The sequence below is a fragment of the Hypomesus nipponensis genome, chromosome 8 (genome assembly GCF_054491055.1).
Source record: "Hypomesus nipponensis isolate SF chromosome 8, ASM5449105v1, whole genome shotgun sequence".
Lineage (NCBI taxonomy): Eukaryota > Metazoa > Chordata > Actinopteri > Osmeriformes > Osmeridae > Hypomesus > Hypomesus nipponensis.
Window position 1 is genome coordinate 2,348,459 of NC_140368.1, and position 20,581 is coordinate 2,369,039.

The window sequence follows — 20,581 nt, forward strand, 5'->3', positions numbered from 1 at the left end:
GAGACGAATAAATCACTTGTAGGCCTACATTTGTGAACATTTTAAGGTTCACCTCTGTCTTGCTCTTGTATCCATACATTACATCTGTATTTTTACATTGAGAAAACACGCAATAAGGAAAATCACAACCGTATGAAAAATAAATAGCCATCGTTTCAAGACAGTAAACCCTGGACCAATCAAAATCGTCAATGGACCACGCGCTAAAGTCAATGCTTTTTAAATAATTACGGTTATAGCCGGACAAACCACCAGATAAACTACGGTAAACTTATCCTTAAATCGTAGTAGTAGCTGATATCTAGGTGTGTTCTTCGCTTCAGATTATCCCAACAGGTCTGTCATTTTGGACTACTACTGTGTACTGTACTGTACTGTACCAGTACTGTACTGTAGCTAGCAACTGAACTGTATAGTACCCGGTAGAGCTATAACTGTAGCTTTATTATCTCACAGATAATTTCAGACGAAATACTACATAACCTTACTTGATAGAATTAGCTAGCTACAGTAGCACTGTTGGACTTCGTCAGCTAGCAGCGAGGCACATCTACAGTTCAGTACAGTAGTGATGGATTTAGACCAAGTAGCTACAGTATAGTGCGGTCTTGATTTGCCAAATAAAGTTTAATAGTCAGTAGCCTATCAGTAATGTCTACTGTACAGTAAATAATGGGCAGTACAGTACCATGGTGGACTTGTATTATTTTTATCCCTATGCATGTAGACTAACGTCCGGCCGTATCGTTACTAGTGTTCTAGCAGCAGAACAACGGTCTTTGATTCGTTAAAATCAGGGCCTACATGTGTAGCTAATTATAGCTATTAATGTGGGCTTTTCTCTTTACAATAGTCATCATGGAAAGTCTTGAAGGGCAGAACCACAACAGTGCTTCACAGTCCTCTCTAGTGCAGGTAAATGTAGGCACCAATTGGTTCAGCGTCTCCATAGTTTCGGCTTAGCCAATAGCTAACTGAAAATTGTTCTTACTGTATAAAATTGTTGTTCAGCTCCACTGTCATGCAGTGCACCATGCTTTTAAGAGTGTATTCTGGACTCCTTCATGTTTCATCAGTTGACAACTGTTCTGTACTATCTCAGTTGGCAACTAGAGCAAAATCAATTGACAGGGAGTCCAAACAAGACGTTTCAAACCCACATAAGAGAAGAGAGGTTCCCCCTAGACGAACGTGCAGGTGAACTGAAGGGTATTTCTTTGATCACAAGAAGGGATCCTGTGAAGCTCATGCTGACACAGTAGATATAGACAGAGAAGGCACACAATCACTTCATTTGACAATAATGTAAATGTTTTGACTTTAGAAGAAATGCCAATGATGTGCAGCCAGAGGCAACAGGCATTCCCCAGATAGAGCAAGTGAAACCAGAAGCCCCCGGTAATCTGCCTGCAGAACCCATGTCAACAACTCTCTACCAGACCAATCATGGCCAGTTCAGTAAGTTCCTGACGATTTGGATTAAAGTATGACTCTACATACTACAACGTTAAAAGGTTTCTAAATATGTACATCTTTTATTTCTTAACGTATAGTTGCTTTCACCCCTGGAGGTGCTATTCAGCTGTCTGAGACTATGCAGGGACTGCAGCCTCTGACGATGACCCACAACGGACAGTCTGCCCCTGTTGTTCAGTACTCTGCTCAGCCAGGGAATAACAGTCAACAATACTACCACATGCAGGGCAACAAGGTGATGGTGCAAGGTAGGCTAAACACAGGACTGAACATTACTGGTTGGTTCTGTCTGGTTGTAGGCATTATACATGTATCTAGTATTTCTTAAAGATATCAGATATGAAATGTATAACTTCTCTAACTACAATTTTGGTGTCATAAATGAGCGACTCAGCGATCAGTTTGCGTCTTTCTGCTTAATGACCAGCAGAGGGAGCCACAAGTCGTATTGTTGAAGTGGAATCATCAGTTGGTACATGACTAGTTGCTAAAGCATGTATTCACCCTCCTTTAATTTCCTCCAAATGAATCTCTGAGGGATTAGGCATGTGTTGTCTTTGAGGTACATATGTCATACAGAAAATATTTCGACAATCTCTCAACTGAATGGGCGACACCTGCTATCTTCCAAAATGTAAAAAAAGAAAAGAAAACATGAATATTTAAAGCTATTTGTCAATGCAGTAATAGCATATGATATCCCTTTAATAATACATATTTAGCAAACATCTACTTTTGTATTCTGTTCCAGTCCAGTGAAAATAATCTATACAAAGCAAAGAGGTAAACACTAAGGATTAATAGCAGAGCAAGGGGGAGGGGTCACAACTATCCATGACACTGACATCAGAGGGGCAATGATGTCATAGTGATGTCAGTGCCCTTAATAGTAATAGAGCACACAGCCGCTGCTTTTGGAAACAATTCAGTCAGTGATTTGAACGACAGGATTTATCTGGGAAGACTTGGAGGGTATGGTTGTTACCCGGAGAGATGACACTGAGTCTGGTATGTGCAACTGTACTTTTATTTATTTCAATAATAACGTTACAAAGAGACTACTGCATGCAAACTCAAAATAACAATAATAGTGTTGTCAAGAAGATCGAGAGATGATGTTGGCTAGTCATAAGAAATGTGGAGAAAACACGGATCTGATTCTCCTCGTTCTGAACGTAACCGTCAGAAATGACAGATTATATTTTTGTAGTGTTTCAGCGCTTGAGTGAAACGCTTTCTCGCTCGGCTCAGTCCACTTTGATACACTGCGGATGACTTTACCGGTGTTCCTGTAACAGCCCCCTTGTAGCGAAATTCACACTGACGTCAGTCACGGCCACGTTGCGATTACCGGCAGTTCCGTTGATGTAAGCAAATGAATCAGCGTTCTCGATGGTGCCACACAGCTTCCGTGCCAGTTAGAAAGCACCCAGTGATCAAAAGTAGAAAGGATTGCAACGTCTCAAGTTGCCTCGAAGAAAATCTCAATCGCTGTTGAATGCCTGAATTTACTGTCTTTTGGACTTGTACATAACTTTTGATATATATCTGTGTTACATTACAGGATTGCTCGATTGAAATAAGGAAATACAATGAAAAAATATTGTGATGAGACATTAAATCTGTATCATAACACCAAAGAATGTGTATTACCCTCCTTACACACACAAACACTGACAGTTCACAGTGACATCATAGCCTTGCTGTGTCATCCAATCCCGTCAATTCAGTAACCTCACGATGCTAGCTAGTTACTACAGGTGGCCTTTCTACAGACCACCCACTTAATTGCTGACCTCCCGTGTATTGACTGACCTCCTCTATCCCGTGTGTGTGTGTCTGTTTCCCAGCTGCCACCGGTGACATGTCGGCCTACCAGCTCCAGACTCCCACCTCCAGTCTGCCCCAGGGCGTGGTGATGGCGGGCTCCCCCGGCCCTACACGCAACCCTCATCAGCTGGTCGAGGACGCTACGCGTAAGAGGGAGGTCCGTCTCATGAAGAACCGGTACGAGCCACCAAAACACCCTTATCTCTCTCTGTCTCTCTCTGTCTCGCTCTCTGTCTCGCTCTCTGTCTCTCTCTCTCTCTCTCTCTCTCTCTCTCTCTCTCTCTCTCTCTCTCTCTCTCTCTCTCGGTCTCTCCCTCTCTCTCTCTCTCTCTCTCTCTCTCTCTCTCTCTCTCTCTCTCTCTCTCTCTCTCTCTCTCTCTCTCTCTCTGTCGCTCTCTGTCTCTCTCTGTCTCTCTCTGTCTCTCTCTCTGTCTCTCTCGCTCTCTGTCGCTCTCTGTCTCTCTCTGTCGCTCTCTGTCTCTCTCTGTCTCTCTAAGTCGCTCTCTGTCTCTCCCTCCCTCTCTCTCTCGCTCTCTGTCTCTCTCTGTCTCTCTCTGTCGCTCTCTGTCTCTCTCTGTCTCTCTATGTCGCTCTCTCTCTGTCTGTCTCTCTCTCTCAGTTTCTTTCTCTCTCTGTCTCTTTCTGTCTCTCTCTGTTTCTCTCTCTGTCTCTCTCTCTCTGTCTCTCTCTTTGTCTCTCATTCTCTCTGTCTGTCTCTGTCTCTCTGTGTCTCTCTCTGTCTCCCTCCCTCTCTCTCTCTGTCCATCCCTGTCCTGCTCTGACGCTCCTCCCAGCTCCACACCCGCTCCCTGGTCACCTCTCCTTGCGCCTGCTGAGGGCTTGCCTGTCTGGGGACTCCCTGTCCTGTCTGCTTGGCTGTGTCCCTCACTCCTGTGAGCTCATAGTCTGCCTCGTACACTTCACGTTTCCTCCGTGTGGTTTGGTTTTCCGGGGAGTACGAACTTGTAGTTCCTTTTGGCGCTTGTTTGCTTTCCTGTGCTTGAAATGTCTGTATCTGGCACCTTTGAAACAAACAAACATCTGGAGAACTTTGCTGCATGCGCCAATGCACTGCTTGTCTTTGATCCTTTTTTTGAAACAATTTATCTTAAGCTAACCTTCCGCTTAGCCTCTCACAAGGTCCACTCTGCCTGTGGGGAAGTGAATGTCGCTTACTGTACAGTCGTACGGGAAACAACCAGCTACAAGCCTTTGTTGTCTCGCCGGACTGCTGCCTTGTCGTTTTGATCGATTGGATTCCCCAGAGCTGCCCACGAGTCGCCTCTGTAGGTGAACACACAGGGTGTTGTGTTGTCAGAGGGGCATATTCATGTCTCTGCTGTGCTAAGAGGACTTGGAGCAGTTTGGTTCATGGAGGCTGTCTGTTCCCTCACTTCCAGGGAGGCTGCTCGCGAGTGTCGCCGGAAGAAGAAAGAATATGTCAAATGTCTCGAAAACCGCGTGGCAGTCCTTGAAAACCAAAACAAGACTCTTATTGAAGAACTTAAGGCTCTAAAAGACATGTATCACAAATCACACTGAGGACTGGCTCAGTCCAATGTGATTATAGACTAATGTGGGCTTTGGAGTGTGTGTGGTTTACATAACAGTCTGAGACCATCCACTTGATATCCAGCATTGTTGTCCAGGATTCACACACAGTCTTTTTACACAGTGGCCTATAAAAATTTTATCCAGGTGTTATTGGATGACATTATAATAATGTACACTATATCTTTTTGTTTTGTTTTTTTATGATCCACAATCATAGGCCTTCTGGTCAGGTCTAGAGTTAGGGAATATTATGGGGTGTCCCTGTTGCATGTGCTCTTATCAGGGAGGCTGCCAAAGAGTGTCGTCGGAGGAAGAGGGAGTACGTCCGTTGCCTGGAGACGCGTCTCACCATGCTTGAGGCGGCCAATAAAAAGCTGATGGACGATCTTCAGTACTTCCACGAAGTATACGGCTCTAAGACAGGTTAGGAGAGCAGGAAAACAGATGTTATCTTTTTACACACGTTACTGAACATTGCTTACATCAATGACTTTGAGAACCTGCCTGTTAATAACATTCCTCTGCAATCGGTTTAGATTTTCATGGATTGAAACACAGCTTCAAGCTTTTTGAAATGTCAAGTATTTGTCCCCAAAATACTAAATTGTCTGCACGATTCGGGTTAGATGACCCATCAGGGAAATGACATCCTGTGGGGGGTTATGTTACAATCAGAAGCTGAAGTCCTGACACAAATGTTTGGTTTAGATAACTGTGATAACTTATAATACTGAGGCCTCAGCCGACCTTACCTTCGCTGTCATTAAACAGAGACACTTACTGTACCAGCAGAAAGCCTAATGGCATTCCTATGAGTCATTTAATCTTTTTAAAGATTGTTGTTTTATTTATTTGATATTTATTAGGTTGTTGTCAGTCATTGTTATGTACTGTAGCTTTTACTTTGTATTTACATTGTGTGCCTTTCTTTGCTTTTTATCTTCCAATGAGCCTTGTTGATGTCTGAATGTGAATGAATGTACTGTTTTTCTATGAAGCTTGAAAAAGCTAAGAACACAGAGTTCCTTCGCTCAGTGGTTTGTATGTTTGTTTTGTTGGATTCAGATTAAATTATACTCTTGTTTCTATTTAAACCTACTTCGAATTCTATTTATTTCACAATTGGAACATGTAATAAAATATAGCTGCAAGCAGCGATGCGTGTTCCTCCGCAAAATGGCAAAATATTATAAACATGTACACTGCAGAAGATCGAGACTTTGACAACAAGAGAGCAAAACGACTTCATGTTTGGCCAAAAACAATTCCAAACTCACAGTCAATGCACAACTAACTAAAGTCATGTGGGCAACTGGGCTAGGGCAGCATTCATATTCAGCTCCTTGCAAGAATAGCCTGTGCCAAATTAGAAAATGAGTTACCAATACCATGTTGAGTTATTGTGGCGCAAGGAGAAGAGGAATAATAATAAAATTAACGAAACGTTCCTCCTTACGGAGGAACCCTAAATATAGCTGCAAGCAGCGATGCGGATTCCTCCGCTAAATATGATAAACATGTACACTGTAGGAGATGGGGAGTTGGACAACAAAAGAGTAAAACTACTTCATGTTTTGCCAACAATAGCCTGAATGGGGATTTGAACTCATGAGCATAAGGTTACATGTCAATCTCTCTATCCTCCCTGCTACACACCAACTGTTGAAATTGGATGGATAGAACGGTATATTAGCTTTGGTCAGCTTTGGGACAAAGGTTAAGAAACGGTTGACATTTCAAGGTGAAATTGCATGAAATTGTGCATGGTATTTCAGAATGATGTCATCCTCTTTAACTGTTTAATAAAAATGATGGCAGGCCAAAAGATAATGGCTGGATTCCAACCTACTACCTTATACTTTACAGGTCACCATCCCAGCCCATTGAGCTATTCTCAGTGTTGAATAGTGTCATGTCAAGGTAAGCTGTTTCTCTTGTGGTCAGCGTTGATAGATTCAGCCAAAGTTGAAACTGCTGAAAATGGGATAACTGAGTTGCTGCTGTAAAGAATAACCTACTTAGTTTTTAAGAAGGTTGTTTGGAGTGCCATAACTTGTCATGGAAGGGAATTTCAAATCATGCCTAGCATCATGTGTCCTGGCATAGGTTACTGAAATGAATTTGTGCAACAGACAAGGGATCCACCAGAACAATCAATTTACTTAATTAGATATAACCATAGCGTTATCTCTACCATGTAGACTACCAGTAGTTAGCTACTGTGGTGAACCTGGCTTCTTTTGCAGTCTAAAAATACTTTACTATTACTTTACTAATACTATTTTATTTTTTAGGAATGTGTGTTCCTACCATAACTGCTTCCCAAAGGTATTAAAACTTAGAAAGATGGTTTGGGGTAGTTATTTCATCAATTCACAGTAATCTGGAGCCATGTTTTCAGATTTAGAGTAATCATAGAGCCATTCGGTGCATTAGACTTCATGCACCGCCGGCGTCGTCTGCAGCCGCCTGCAGCCCGGCTGACTTGAAGCAGCCAATGACGTTCTCAGATTCAAGGCAGCCGACGGGTCGGCGGCGCTGCATGAAGTCGAACGCGCCTAATATCACTGAGGTCACCATTTCTGGGGCCGTCAGAATGTGTGACCCCCCCCCCCCCCCCCAAAAAAAAAAACTATGTTTTAGGAATGTGTGTTCCCACCATAACTGCTTCCCAAAGGTATTAAAACTTCAAAAGATGGTTTGGGGTAATTATTTCATCAATTCACACTAATCTGGAGCATTTGTTTCTGATTTAGAGTCATCATCGAGCCATTAACACAGAGGTCACCATTTCTGACGGCCGTCAGAATGTGTGACCCATAAAAAAATACATATTAAAAAACGATTTTTTAAGGGATGTGTGTTCCCACCATAACTGCTTCCCAAAGGTATTAAAACTTCGAAAGATAGTTTGGGGTAGGTATTTCATCAATTAACACTAATCTGGAGCCATTGTTTCGGATTTAGAGTCATCATAGAGCCATTACCGCAGAGGTCTCCATTTCTGACGGCCGTCAGAATGTGTGACCCAAACAAATAGAAATGAAATAATATTTTTGGGAATGTGTGTTCCCACCATAACTGCTTCCCAAAGGTATTAAAACTTCGAAAGATGGTTTGGGGTAGTTATTTAATCAATTCACGCTAATCTGGAGCATTTGTTTCTGATTTAGAGTCATCATCGAGCCATTAACACAGAGGTCACCATTTCTGACGGCCGTCAGAATGTGTGACCCAAAAAATAATAATACTAAAAACCGATTTTTTTAGGAATGTGTGGTCCCACCATAACTGCTTCCCAAAGGTATTAAAACTTCGAAAGATGGTTTGGGGTAGTTATTTAATCAATTCACACTAATCTGGAGCATTTGTTTCGGATTTAGAGTCATCATAGAGCCATTACCACAGACGTCACCATTTCTGACGGCCGTCAGAATGTGTGACCCAAACAAATAGAAATGGAATTATATTTTTGGGAATGTGTGTTCCCACCATAACTGCTTCCCAAAGGTATTAAAACTTCGAAAGATGGTTTGGGGTAGTTATTTAATCAATTCACACTAATCTGGAGCATTTGTTTCTGATTTAGAGTCATCATCGAGCCATTAACACAGAGGTCACCATTTCTGACGGCCGTCAGAATGTGTGACCAACACAAATAGAAATGAAATAATGTTTGTGGGAATGTGTGTTCCCACCATAACTGCTTCCCAAAGGTATTCAAACTTCGAAAGATGGTTTGGGGTAGTTATTTAATCAATTCACGCTAATCTGGAGCATTTGTTTCTGATTTAGAGTCATCATCGAGCCATTAACACAGAGGTCACCATTTCTGACGGCCGTCAGAATGTGTGACCCATAAAAAAATACATACTAAAAAACGATTTTTTAAGGAATGTGTGTTCCCACCATAACTGCTTCCCAAAGGTATTAAAACTTAGAAAGATGGTTTGGGGTAGTTATTTCATCAATTCACAGTAATCTGGAGCCATGTTTTCAGATTTAGAGTAATCATAGAGCCATTCGGTGCATTAGACTTCATGCACCGCCGGCGTCGTCTGCAGCCGCCTGCAGCCCGGCTGACTTGAAGCAGCCAATGACGTTCTCAGATTCAAGGCAGCCGACGGGTCGGCGGCGCTGCATGAAGTCGAACGCGCCTAATATCACTGAGGTCACCATTTCTGGGGCCGTCAGAATGTGTGACCCCCCCCCCCCCCCCCCCCAAAAAAAAAACTATGTTTTAGGAATGTGTGTTCCCACCATAACTGCTTCCCAAAGGTATTAAAACTTCAAAAGATGGTTTGGGGTAATTATTTCATCAATTCACACTAATCTGGAGCATTTGTTTCTGATTTAGAGTCATCATCGAGCCATTAACACAGAGGTCACCATTTCTGACGGCCGTCAGAATGTGTGACCCATAAAAAAATACATATTAAAAAACGATTTTTTAAGGGATGTGTGTTCCCACCATAACTGCTTCCCAAAGGTATTAAAACTTCGAAAGATAGTTTGGGGTAGGTATTTCATCAATTAACACTAATCTGGAGCCATTGTTTCGGATTTAGAGTCATCATAGAGCCATTACCGCAGAGGTCTCCATTTCTGACGGCCGTCAGAATGTGTGACCCAAACAAATAGAAATGAAATAATATTTTTGGGAATGTGTGTTCCCACCATAACTGCTTCCCAAAGGTATTAAAACTTCGAAAGATGGTTTGGGGTAGTTATTTAATCAATTCACGCTAATCTGGAGCATTTGTTTCTGATTTAGAGTCATCATCGAGCCATTAACACAGAGGTCACCATTTCTGACGGCCGTCAGAATGTGTGACCCAAAAAATAATAATACTAAAAACCGATTTTTTTAGGAATGTGTGGTCCCACCATAACTGCTTCCCAAAGGTATTAAAACTTCGAAAGATGGTTTGGGGTAGTTATTTAATCAATTCACACTAATCTGGAGCATTTGTTTCGGATTTAGAGTCATCATAGAGCCATTACCACAGACGTCACCATTTCTGACGGCCGTCAGAATGTGTGACCCAAACAAATAGAAATGGAATTATATTTTTGGGAATGTGTGTTCCCACCATAACTGCTTCCCAAAGGTATTAAAACTTCGAAAGATGGTTTGGGGTAGTTATTTAATCAATTCACACTAATCTGGAGCATTTGTTTCTGATTTAGAGTCATCATCGAGCCATTAACACAGAGGTCACCATTTCTGACGGCCGTCAGAATGTGTGACCAACACAAATAGAAATGAAATAATGTTTGTGGGAATGTGTGTTCCCACCATAACTGCTTCCCAAAGGTATTCAAACTTCGAAAGATGGTTTGGGGTAGTTATTTAATCAATTCACGCTAATCTGGAGCATTTGTTTCTGATTTAGAGTCATCATCGAGCCATTAACACAGAGGTCACCATTTCTGACGGCCGTCAGAATGTGTGACCCATAAAAAAATACATACTAAAAAACGATTTTTTAAGGAATGTGTGTTCCCACCATAACTGCTTCCCAAAGGTATTAAAACTTCGAAAGATGGTTTGGGGTAGTTATTTAATCAATTCACACTAATCTGGAGCCATTGTTTCGGATTTAGAGTCATCATAGAGCCATTAACTCATAGGTCACCATTTCTGACGGCCGTCAGAATGTGTGACCAACACAAATAGAAATGAAATAATGTTTGTGGGAATGTGTGTTCCCACCATAACTGCTTCCCAAAGGTATTAAAACTTCGAAAGATGGTTTGGGGTAGTTATTTAATCAATTCACGCTAATCTGGAGCATTTGTTTCTGATTTAGAGTCATCATCGAGCCATTAACACAGAGGTCACCATTTCTGACGGCCGTCAGAATGTGTGACCCAAAAAATAATAATACTAAAAACCGATTTTTTTAGGAATGTGTGGTCCCACCATAACTGCTTCCCAAAGGTATTAAAACTTCGAAAGATGGTTTGGGGTAGTTATTTAATCAATTCACACTAATCTGGAGCATTTGTTTCGGATTTAGAGTCATCATCGAGCCATTAACACAGAGGTCACCATTTCTGACGGCCGTCAGAATGTGTGACCCATAAAAAAATACATACTAAAAAACGATTTTTTAAGGGATGTGTGTTCCCACCATAACTGCTTCCCAAAGGTATTAAAACTTCGAAAGATAGTTTGGGGTAGGTATTTCATCAATTAACACTAATCTGGAGCCATTGTTTCGGATTTAGAGTCATCATAGAGCCATTACCGCAGAGGTCTCCATTTCTGACGGCCGTCAGAATGTGTGACCCAAACAAATAGAAATGAAATAATATTTTTGGGAATGTGTGTTCCCACCATAACTGCTTCCCAAAGGTATTAAAACTTCGAAAGATAGTTTGGGGTAGGTATTTCATCAATTAACACTAATCTGGAGCCATTGTTTCGGATTTAGAGTCATCTTAGAGCCATTACCACAGAGGTCTCCATTTCTGACGGCCGTCAGAATGTGTGACCCAAACAAATAGAAATGAAATAATATTTTTGGGAATGTGTGTTCCCACCATAACTGCTTCCCAAAGGTATTAAAACTTCGAAAGATGGTTTAGGGTAGTTATTTAATCAATTCACACTAATCTGGAGCATTTGTTTCTGATTTAGAGTCATCATCGAGCCATTAACACAGAGGTCACCATTTCTGACGGCCGTCAGAATGTGTGACCCATAAAAAAATACATACTAAAAAACGATTTTTAAAGGAATGTGTGTTCCCACCATAACTGCTTCCCAAAGGTATTAAAACTTCGAAAGATGGTTTGGGGTAGTTATTTAATCAATTCACACTAATCTGGAGCCATTGTTTCGGATTTAGAGTCATCATAGAGCCATTACCACAGAGGTCTCCATTTCTGACGGCCGTCAGAATGTGTGACCAACACAAATAGAAATGAAATAATGTTTGTGGGAATGTGTGTTCCCACCATAACTGCTTCCCAAAGGTATTCAAACTTCGAAAGATGGTTTGGGGTAGTTATTTAATCAATTCACGCTAATCTGGAGCATTTGTTTCTGATTTAGAGTCATCATCGAGCCATTAACACAGAGGTCACCATTTCTGACGGCCGTCAGAATGTGTGACCCAAAAAATAATAATACTAAAAACCGATTTTTTTAGGAATGTGTGGTCCCACCATAACTGCTTCCCAAAGGTATTAAAACTTCGAAAGATGGTTTGGGGTAGTTATTTAATTAATTCACACTAATCTGGAGCATTTGTTTCTGATTTAGAGTCATCATCGAGCCATTAACACAGAGGTCACCATTTCTGACGGCCGTCAGAATGTGTGACCAACACAAATAGAAATGAAATAATGTTTGTGGGAATGTGTGTTCCCACCATAACTGCTTCCCAAAGGTATTCAAACTTCGAAAGATGGTTTGGGGTAGTTATTTAATTAATTCACACTAATCTGGAGCATTTGTTTCTGATTTAGAGTCATCATCGAGCCATTAACACAGAGGTCACCATTTCTGACGGCCGTCAGAATGTGTGACCCATAAAAAAATACATACTAAAAAACGATTTTTTAAGGAATGTGTGTTCCCACCATAACTGCTTCCCAAAGGTATTAAAACTTCGAAAGATGGTTTGGGGTAGTTATTTCATCAATTAACACTAGTCTGGAGCCATTGTTTCGGATTTAGAGTCATCTTAGAGCCATTACCACAGAGGTCTCCATTTCTGACGGCCGTCAGAATGTGTGACCCAAACAAATAGAAATGAAATAATATTTTTGGGAATGTGTGTTCCCACCATAACTGCTTCCCAAAGGTATTAAAACTTCGAAAGATGGTTTAGGGTAGTTATTTAATCAATTCACACTAATCTGGAGCATTTGTTTCTGATTTAGAGTCATCATCGAGCCATTAACACAGAGGTCACCATTTCTGACGGCCGTCAGAATGTGTGACCCATAAAAAAATACATACTAAAAAACGATTTTTTAAGGGATGTGTGTTCCCACCATAACTGCTTCCCAAAGGTATTAAAACTTCGAAAGATAGTTTGGGGTAGGTATTTCATCAATTAACACTAATCTGGAGCCATTGTTTCGGATTTAGAGTCATCTTAGAGCCATTACCACAGAGGTCTCCATTTCTGACGGCCGTCAGAATGTGTGACCCAAACAAATAGAAATGAAATAATATTTTTGGGAATGTGTGTTCCCACCATAACTGCTTCCCAAAGGTATTAAAACTTCGAAAGATGGTTTAGGGTAGTTATTTAATCAATTCACACTAATCTGGAGCATTTGTTTCTGATTTAGAGTCATCATCGAGCCATTAACACAGAGGTCACCATTTCTGACGGCCGTCAGAATGTGTGACCCATAAAAAAATACATACTAAAAAACGATTTTTAAAGGAATGTGTGTTCCCACCATAACTGCTTCCCAAAGGTATTAAAACTTCGAAAGATGGTTTGGGGTAGTTATTTAATCAATTCACACTAATCTGGAGCCATTGTTTCGGATTTAGAGTCATCATAGAGCCATTACCACAGAGGTCTCCATTTCTGACGGCCGTCAGAATGTGTGACCAACACAAATAGAAATGAAATAATGTTTGTGGGAATGTGTGTTCCCACCATAAATGCTTCCCAAAGGTATTCAAACTTCGAAAGATGGTTTGGGGTAGTTATTTAATCAATTCACGCTAATCTGGAGCATTTGTTTCTGATTTAGAGACATCATCGAGCCATTAACGCATAGGTCACCATTTCTGACGGCCGTCAGAATGTGTGACCAATAAAAAAATACATAGGCCTACTAAAAAACGATTTCTTCAGGAATGTGTGTTCCCACCATAACTGCTTCCCAAAGGTATTAAAACTTCGAAAGATAGTTCGGGGTAGGTATTTCATCAATTAACACTAATGTGGAGCCATTGTTTCTGATTTAGAGTCATCATCGAGCCATTAACACAGAGGTCACCATTTCTGACGGCCGTCAGAATGTGTGAAGCAAGAAAAAAATACATAGGCCTACTAAAAAACGATTTTTTGAGGAATGTGTGTTCCCACCATAACTGCTTCCCAAAGGTATTAAAACTTCGAAAGATGGTTTGGGGTAGTTATTTAATCAATTCACGCTAATCTGGAGCATTTGTTTCTGATTTAGAGACATCATCGAGCCATTAACGCATAGGTCACCATTTCTGACGGCCGTCAGAATGTGTGACCAACACAAATAGAAATGAAATAATGTTTGTGGGAATGTGTGTTCCCACCATAACTGCTTCCCAAAGGTATTCAAACTTCGAAAGATGGTTTGGGGTAGTTATTTAATCAATTCACGCTAATCTGGAGCATTTGTTTCTGATTTAGAGTCATCATCGAGCCATTAACACAGAGGTCACCATTTCTGACGGCCGTCAGAATGTGTGACCCAAAAAATAATAATACTAAAAACCGATTTTTTTAGGAATGTGTGGTCCCACCATAACTGCTTCCCAAAGGTATTAAAACTTCGAAATATGGTTTGGGGTAGTTATTTCATCAATTAACACTAATCTGGAGCCATTGTTTCGGATTTAGAGTCATCATAGAGCCATTACCACAGAGGTCTCCATTTCTGACGGCCGTCAGAATGTGTGACCCAAACAAATAGAAATGAAATAATATTTTTGGGAATGTGTGTTCCCACCATAACTGCTTCCCAAAGGTATTAAATCTTCGAAAAAAGGTTTAGGGTAGTTATTTAATCAATTCACACTAATCTGGAGCATTTGTTTTTGATTTAGAGTCATCATCGAGCCATTAACACAGAGGTCACCATTTCTGACGGCCGTCAGAATGTGGGACCCATAAAAAAATACATACTAAAAAACGATTTTTAAAGGAATGTGTGTTCCCACCATAACTGCTTCCCAAAGGTATTAAAACTTCGAAAGATAGTTTGGGGTAGGTATTTCATCAATTAACACTAATCTGGAGCCATTGTTTTGGATTTAGAGTCATCATAGAGCCATTACCACAGAGGTCTCCATTTCTGACGGCCGTCAGAATGTGTGACCCAAACAAATAGAAATGAAATAATATTTTTGGGAATGTGTGTTCCCACCATAACTGCTTCCCAAAGGTATTCAAACTTCGAAAGATGGTTTGGGGTAGTTATTTAATCAATTCACGCTAATCTGGAGCATTTGTTTCTGATTTAGAGTCATCATCGAGCCATTAACACAGAGGTCACCATTTCTGACGGCCGTCAGAATGTGTGAACCAAGAAAAAAAAAATAAGATAAAACGATTGTTTTAAGATTGTTTGTTCCCACCATAATTGCTTTCCAAAAGTATTGAAACTTCGAAAGATGGTTTGGGGTAGTTATTTAATCAATTCACGCTAATCTGGAGCATTTGTTTCTGATTTAGAGTCATCATCGAGCCATTAACACATAGGTCACCATTTCTGACGGCCGTCAGAATGTGTGACCCATAAAAAAATACATACTAAAAAACGATTTTTTAAGGAATGTGTGTTCCCACCATAACTGCTTCCCAAAGTTATTAAAACTACGAAAGATGGTTTGGGGTAGTTATTTAATCAATTCACGCTAATCTGGAGCATTTGTTTCTGATTTAGAGTCATCATCGAGCCATTAACACAGAGGTCACCATTTCTGACGGCCGTCAGAATGTGTGACCCAGAAAAATGTTTTACTAAAAAACGATTTTTTAGGAATGTGTGTTCCCACCATAACTGCGTCCCAAAGGTATTAAAACCTCGAAAGATGGTTTAGGGTAGTTATTTAATCAATTCACGCTAATCTTGAGCATTTGTTTCTGATTTAGAGTCATCATTGAGCCATTAACACAGAGGTCACCATTTCTGACGGCCGTCAGAATGTGTGACCCATAAAAAAATACATACTAAAAAACGATTTTTTAAGGAATGTGTGTTCCCACCATAACTGCTTCCCAAAGGTATTAAAACTTCGAAAGATAGTTTGGGGTAGGTATTTCATCAATTAACACTAATCTGGAGCCATTGTTTCGGATTTAGAGTAATCTTAGAGCCATTACCACAGAGGTCTCCATTTCTGACGGCCGTCAGAATGTGTGACCCAAACAAATAGAAATGAAATAATATTTTTGGGAATGTGTGTTCCCACCATAACTGCTTCCCAAAGGTATTAAAACTTCGAAAGATGGTTTGGGGTAGTTATTTAATCAATTCACACTAATCTGGAGCAATTGTTTCGGATTTAGAGTCAGAGCCATTACCACAGAGGTCTCCATTTCTGACGGCCGTCAGAATGTGAGACCCAAACAAATAGAAATGAAATAATATTTTTGGGAATGTGTGTTCCCACCATAACTGCTTCCCAAAGGTATTCAAACTTCGAAAGATGGTTTGGGGTTGTTATTTAATCAATTCACGCTAATCTGGAGCATTTGATTCTGATTTAGAGTCATCATCGAGCCATTAACACAGAGGTCACCATTTCTGACGGCCGTCAGAATGTGTGAACCAAGAAAAAAATAAATAAGATAAAACGATTGTTTTAAGATTGTTTGTTCCCACCATAACTGCTTTCCAAAAGTATTGAAACTTCGAAAGATGGTTTGGGGTAGTTATTTAATCAATTCACGCTAATCTGGAGCATTTGTTTCTGATTTAGAGTCATCATCGAGCCATTAACACAGAGGTCACCATTTCTGACGGCCGTCAGAATGTGTGACCCATAAAAAAATACATACTAAAAAACGATTTTTTAAAGGAATGTGTGTTCCCACCATAACTGCTTCCCAAAGGTATTAAAACTTCGAAAGATAGTTTGGGGTAGGTATTTCATCAATTAACACTAATCTGGAGCCATTGTTTCGGATTTAGAGTCATTTTAGAGCCATTACCACAGAGGTCTCCATTTCTGACGGCCGTCAGAATGTGTGACCCAAACAAATAGAAATGAAATAATATTTTTGGGAATGTGTGTTCCCACCATAACTGCTTCCCAAAGGTATTAAAACTTCGAAAGATGGTTTGGGGTAGTTATTTAATCAATTCACATTAATCTTGAGCAATTGTTTCGGATTTAGAGTCATCATAGAGCCATTACCACAGAGGTTCATTTCTGACGGCCGTCAGAATGTGAGACCCAAACAAATAGAAATGAAATAATATTTTTGGGAATGTGTGTTCCCACCATAACTGCTTCCCAAAGGTATTCAAACTTCGAAAGATGGTTTGGGGTAGTTATTTAATCAATTCACGCTAATCTGGAGCATTTGATTCTGATTTAGAGTCATCATCGAGCCATTAACACAGAGGTCACCATTTCTGACGGCCGTCAGAATGTGTGAACCAAGAAAAAAATAAATAAGATAAAACGATTGTTTTAAGATTGTTTGTTCCCACCATAATTGCTTCCCAAAAGTATTGAAACTTCGAAAGATGGTTTGGGGTAGTTATTTAATCAATTCACGCTAATCTGGAGCATTTGTTTCTGATTTAGAGTCATCATCGAGCCATTAACACAGAGGTCACCATTTCTGACGGCCGTCAGAATGTGTGACCCATAAAAAAATACATACTAAAAAACGATTTTTTAAGGAATGTGTGTTCCCACCATAACTGCTTCCCAAAGGTATTAAAACTTCGAAAGATGGTTTGGGGTAGTTATTTAATCAATTCACATTAATCTGGAGCAATTGTTTCGGATTTAGAGTCATCATAGAGCCATTACCACAGAGGTCTCCATTTCTGACGGCCGTCAGATTGTGAGACCCAAACAAATAGAAATGAAATAATATTTTTGGGAATGTGTGTTCCCACCATAACTGCTTCCCAAAGGTATTCAAACTTCGAAAGATGGTTTGGGGTAGTTATTTAATCAATTCACGCTAATCTGGAGCATTTGTTTCTGATTTAGAGTCATCATCGAGCCATTAACACAGAGGTCACCATTTCTGACGGCCGTCAGAATTTGTGACCAATAAAAAAATACATAGGCCTACTAAAAAACGTTTTTTTGAGGAATGTGTGTTCCCACCATAACTGCTTCCCAAAGGTATTAAAACTTCGAAAGATAGTTTGGGGTAGGTATTTCATGAATTAACACTAATCTGGAGCCATTGTTTCGGATTTAGAGTAATTTTAGAGCCATTACCACAGAGGTCTCCATTTCTGACGCCCGTCAGAATGTGTGACCCAAACAAATAGAAATGAAATAATATTTTTGGGAATGTGTGTTCCCACCATAACTGCTTCCCAAAGGTATTCAAACTTCGAAAGATGGTTTGGGGTAGTTATTTAATCAATTCACGCTAATCTGGAGCATTTGTTTCTGATTTAGAGACATCATCGAGCCATTAACGCATAGGTCACCATTTCTGACGGCCGTCAGAATGTGTGACCAATAAAAAAATACATAGGCCTACTAAAAAACGATTTCTTCAGGAATGTGTGTTCCCACCATAACTGCTTCCCAAAGGTATTAAAACTTCGAAAGATAGTTTGGGGTAGGTATTTCATCAATTAACACTAATCTGGAGCCATTGTTTCGGATTTAGAGTCATTTTAGAGCCATTACCACAGAGGTCTCCATTTCTGACGGCCGTCAGAATGTGTGACCCAAACAAATAGAAATGAAATAATATTTTTGGGAATGTGTGTTCCCACCATAACTGCTTCCCAAAGGTATTAAAACTTCGAAAGATGGTTTGGGGTAGTTATTTAATCAATTCACATTAATCTTGAGCAATTGTTTCGGATTTAGAGTCATCATAGAGCCATTACCACAGAGGTCTCCATTTCTGACGGCCGTCAGAATGTGAGACCCAAACAAATAGAAATGAAATAATATTTTTGTGAATGTGTGTTCCCACCATAACTGCTTCCCAAAGGTATTCAAACTTCGAAAGATGGTTTGGGGTAGTTATTTAATCAATTCACGCTAATCTGGAGCATTTGATTCTGATTTAGAGTCATCATCGAGCCATTAACACAGAGGTCACCATTTCTGACGGCCGTCAGAATGTGTGAACCAAGAAAAAAAAAATAAGATAAAACGATTGTTTTAAGATTGTTTGTTCCCACCATAATTGCTTCCCAAAAGTATTGAAACTTCGAAAGATGGTTTGGGGTAGTTATTTAATCAATTCACGCTAATCTGGAGCATTTGTTTCTGATTTAGAGTCATCATCGAGCCATTAACACAGAGGTCACCATTTCTGACGGCCGTCAGAATGTGTGACCCATAAAAAAATACATACTAAAAAACGATTTTTTGAGGAATGTGTGTTCCCACCATAACTGCTTCCCAAAGGTATTAAAACTTCGAAAGATGGTTTGGGGTAGTTATTTAATCAATTCACATTAATCTGGAGCAATTGTTTCGGATTTAGAGTCATCATAGAGCCATTACCACAGAGGTCTCCATTTCTGACGCCCGTCAGAATGTGTGACCCAAACAAATAGAAATGAAATAATATTTTTGGGAATGTGTGTTCCCACCATAACTGCTTCCCAAAGGTATTAAAACTTCGAAAGATGGTTTGGGGTAGTTATTTAATCAATTCACGCTAATCTGGAGCATTTGTTTCTGATTTAGAGTCATCATCGAGCCATTAACACAGAGGTCACCATTTCTGACGGCCGTCAGAATGTGTGACCCATAAAAAAATACATACTAAAAAACGATTTTTTAAGGAATGTGTGTTCCCACCATAACTGCTTCCCAAAGGTATTAAAACTTCGAAAGATAGTTTGGGGTAGGTATTTCATCAATTAACACTAATCTGGAGCCATTGTTTCGGATTTAGAGTAATCTTAGAGCCATTACCACAGAGGTCTCCATTTCTGACGACCGTCATAATGTGTGACCCAAACAAATAGAAATGAAATAATATTTTTGGGAATGTGTGTTCCCACCATAACTGCTTCCCAAAGGTATTAAAACTTCGAAAGATGGTTTGGGGTAGTTATTTAATCAATTCACACTAATCTGGAGCAATTGTTTCGGATTTAGAGTCATCATAGAGCCATTACCACAGAGGTCTCCATTTCTGACGGCCGTCAGAATGTGAGACCCAAACAAATAGAAATGAAATAATATTTTTGGGAATGTGTGTTCCCACCATAACTGCTTCCCAAAGGTATTCAAACTTCGAAAGATGGTTTGGGGTTGTTATTTAATCAATTCACGCTAATCTGGAGCATTTGATTCTGATTTAGAGTCATCATCGAGCCATTAACACAGAGGTCACCATTTCTGACGGCCGTCAGAATGTGTGAACCAAGAAAAAAATAAATAAGATAAAACGATTGTTTTAAGATTGTTTGTTCCCACCATAACTGCTTTCCAAAGGTATTCAAACTTCGAAAGATGGTTTGGGGTAGTTATTTAATCAATTCACGCTAATCTGGAGCATTTGTTTCTGATTTAGAGACATCATCGAGCCATTAACGCATAGGTCACCATTTCTGACGGCCGTCAGAATGTGTGACCAATAAAAAAATACATAGGCCTACTAAAAAACGATTTCTTCAGGAATGTGTGTTCCCACCATAACTGCTTCCCAAAGGTATTAAAACTTCGAAAGATAGTTTGGGGTAGGTATTTCATCAATTAACACTAATCTGGAGCCATTGTTTCGGATTTAGAGTCATTTTAGAGCCATTACCACAGAGGTCTCCATTTCTGACGGCCGTCAGAATGTGTGACCCAAACAAATAG

General features: G+C 40.0%; 1 protein-coding gene across 3 annotated transcripts; it reads left to right on the forward strand.

Moving 5' to 3' along the window:
• The first annotated feature begins 178 nt into the window (after nucleotides 1–178).
• LOC146274695 (cAMP-responsive element modulator-like) lies at nucleotides 179–5,954 on the forward strand. Of its 3 annotated transcripts, none has more exons than XM_084703777.1 (8): nucleotides 179–265; nucleotides 854–915; nucleotides 1,103–1,197; nucleotides 1,325–1,458; nucleotides 1,554–1,724; nucleotides 3,327–3,483; nucleotides 5,144–5,283; nucleotides 5,397–5,954. In XM_084703777.1, the coding sequence occupies exons 2-8, from the start codon at nucleotides 859–861 to the stop codon at nucleotides 5,504–5,506; spliced, it is 864 nt and encodes a 287-aa protein (XP_084559903.1). In that variant the 5' UTR covers nucleotides 179–265; nucleotides 854–858; the 3' UTR covers nucleotides 5,507–5,954. The 3 variants fall into 3 exon arrangements, with proteins under 3 accessions (XP_084559903.1, XP_084559904.1, XP_084559905.1); XM_084703778.1 differs by lacking the exons at nucleotides 5,144–5,283; nucleotides 5,397–5,954 and adding exons at nucleotides 4,436–4,592; nucleotides 4,707–4,847; XM_084703779.1 differs by lacking the exon at nucleotides 5,397–5,954 and having other exon boundaries at nucleotides 4,707–5,283.
• Nucleotides 5,955–20,581: the final 14,627 nt, after the last annotated feature.

Coding starts and splice junctions, on each gene's coding strand:
- LOC146274695 (XM_084703777.1), top strand. CDS start 859: ATGGAAAGTCTTGAAGGGCAGAACCACAACAGTGCTTCACAGTCCTCT. Junction 1,459..1,553: donor GACCAATCATGGCCAGTTCA/GTAAGTTCCTGA, acceptor CTTAACGTATAG/TTGCTTTCACCCCTGGAGGT. Junction 1,725..3,326: donor CAACAAGGTGATGGTGCAAG/GTAGGCTAAACA, acceptor TCTGTTTCCCAG/CTGCCACCGGTGACATGTCG.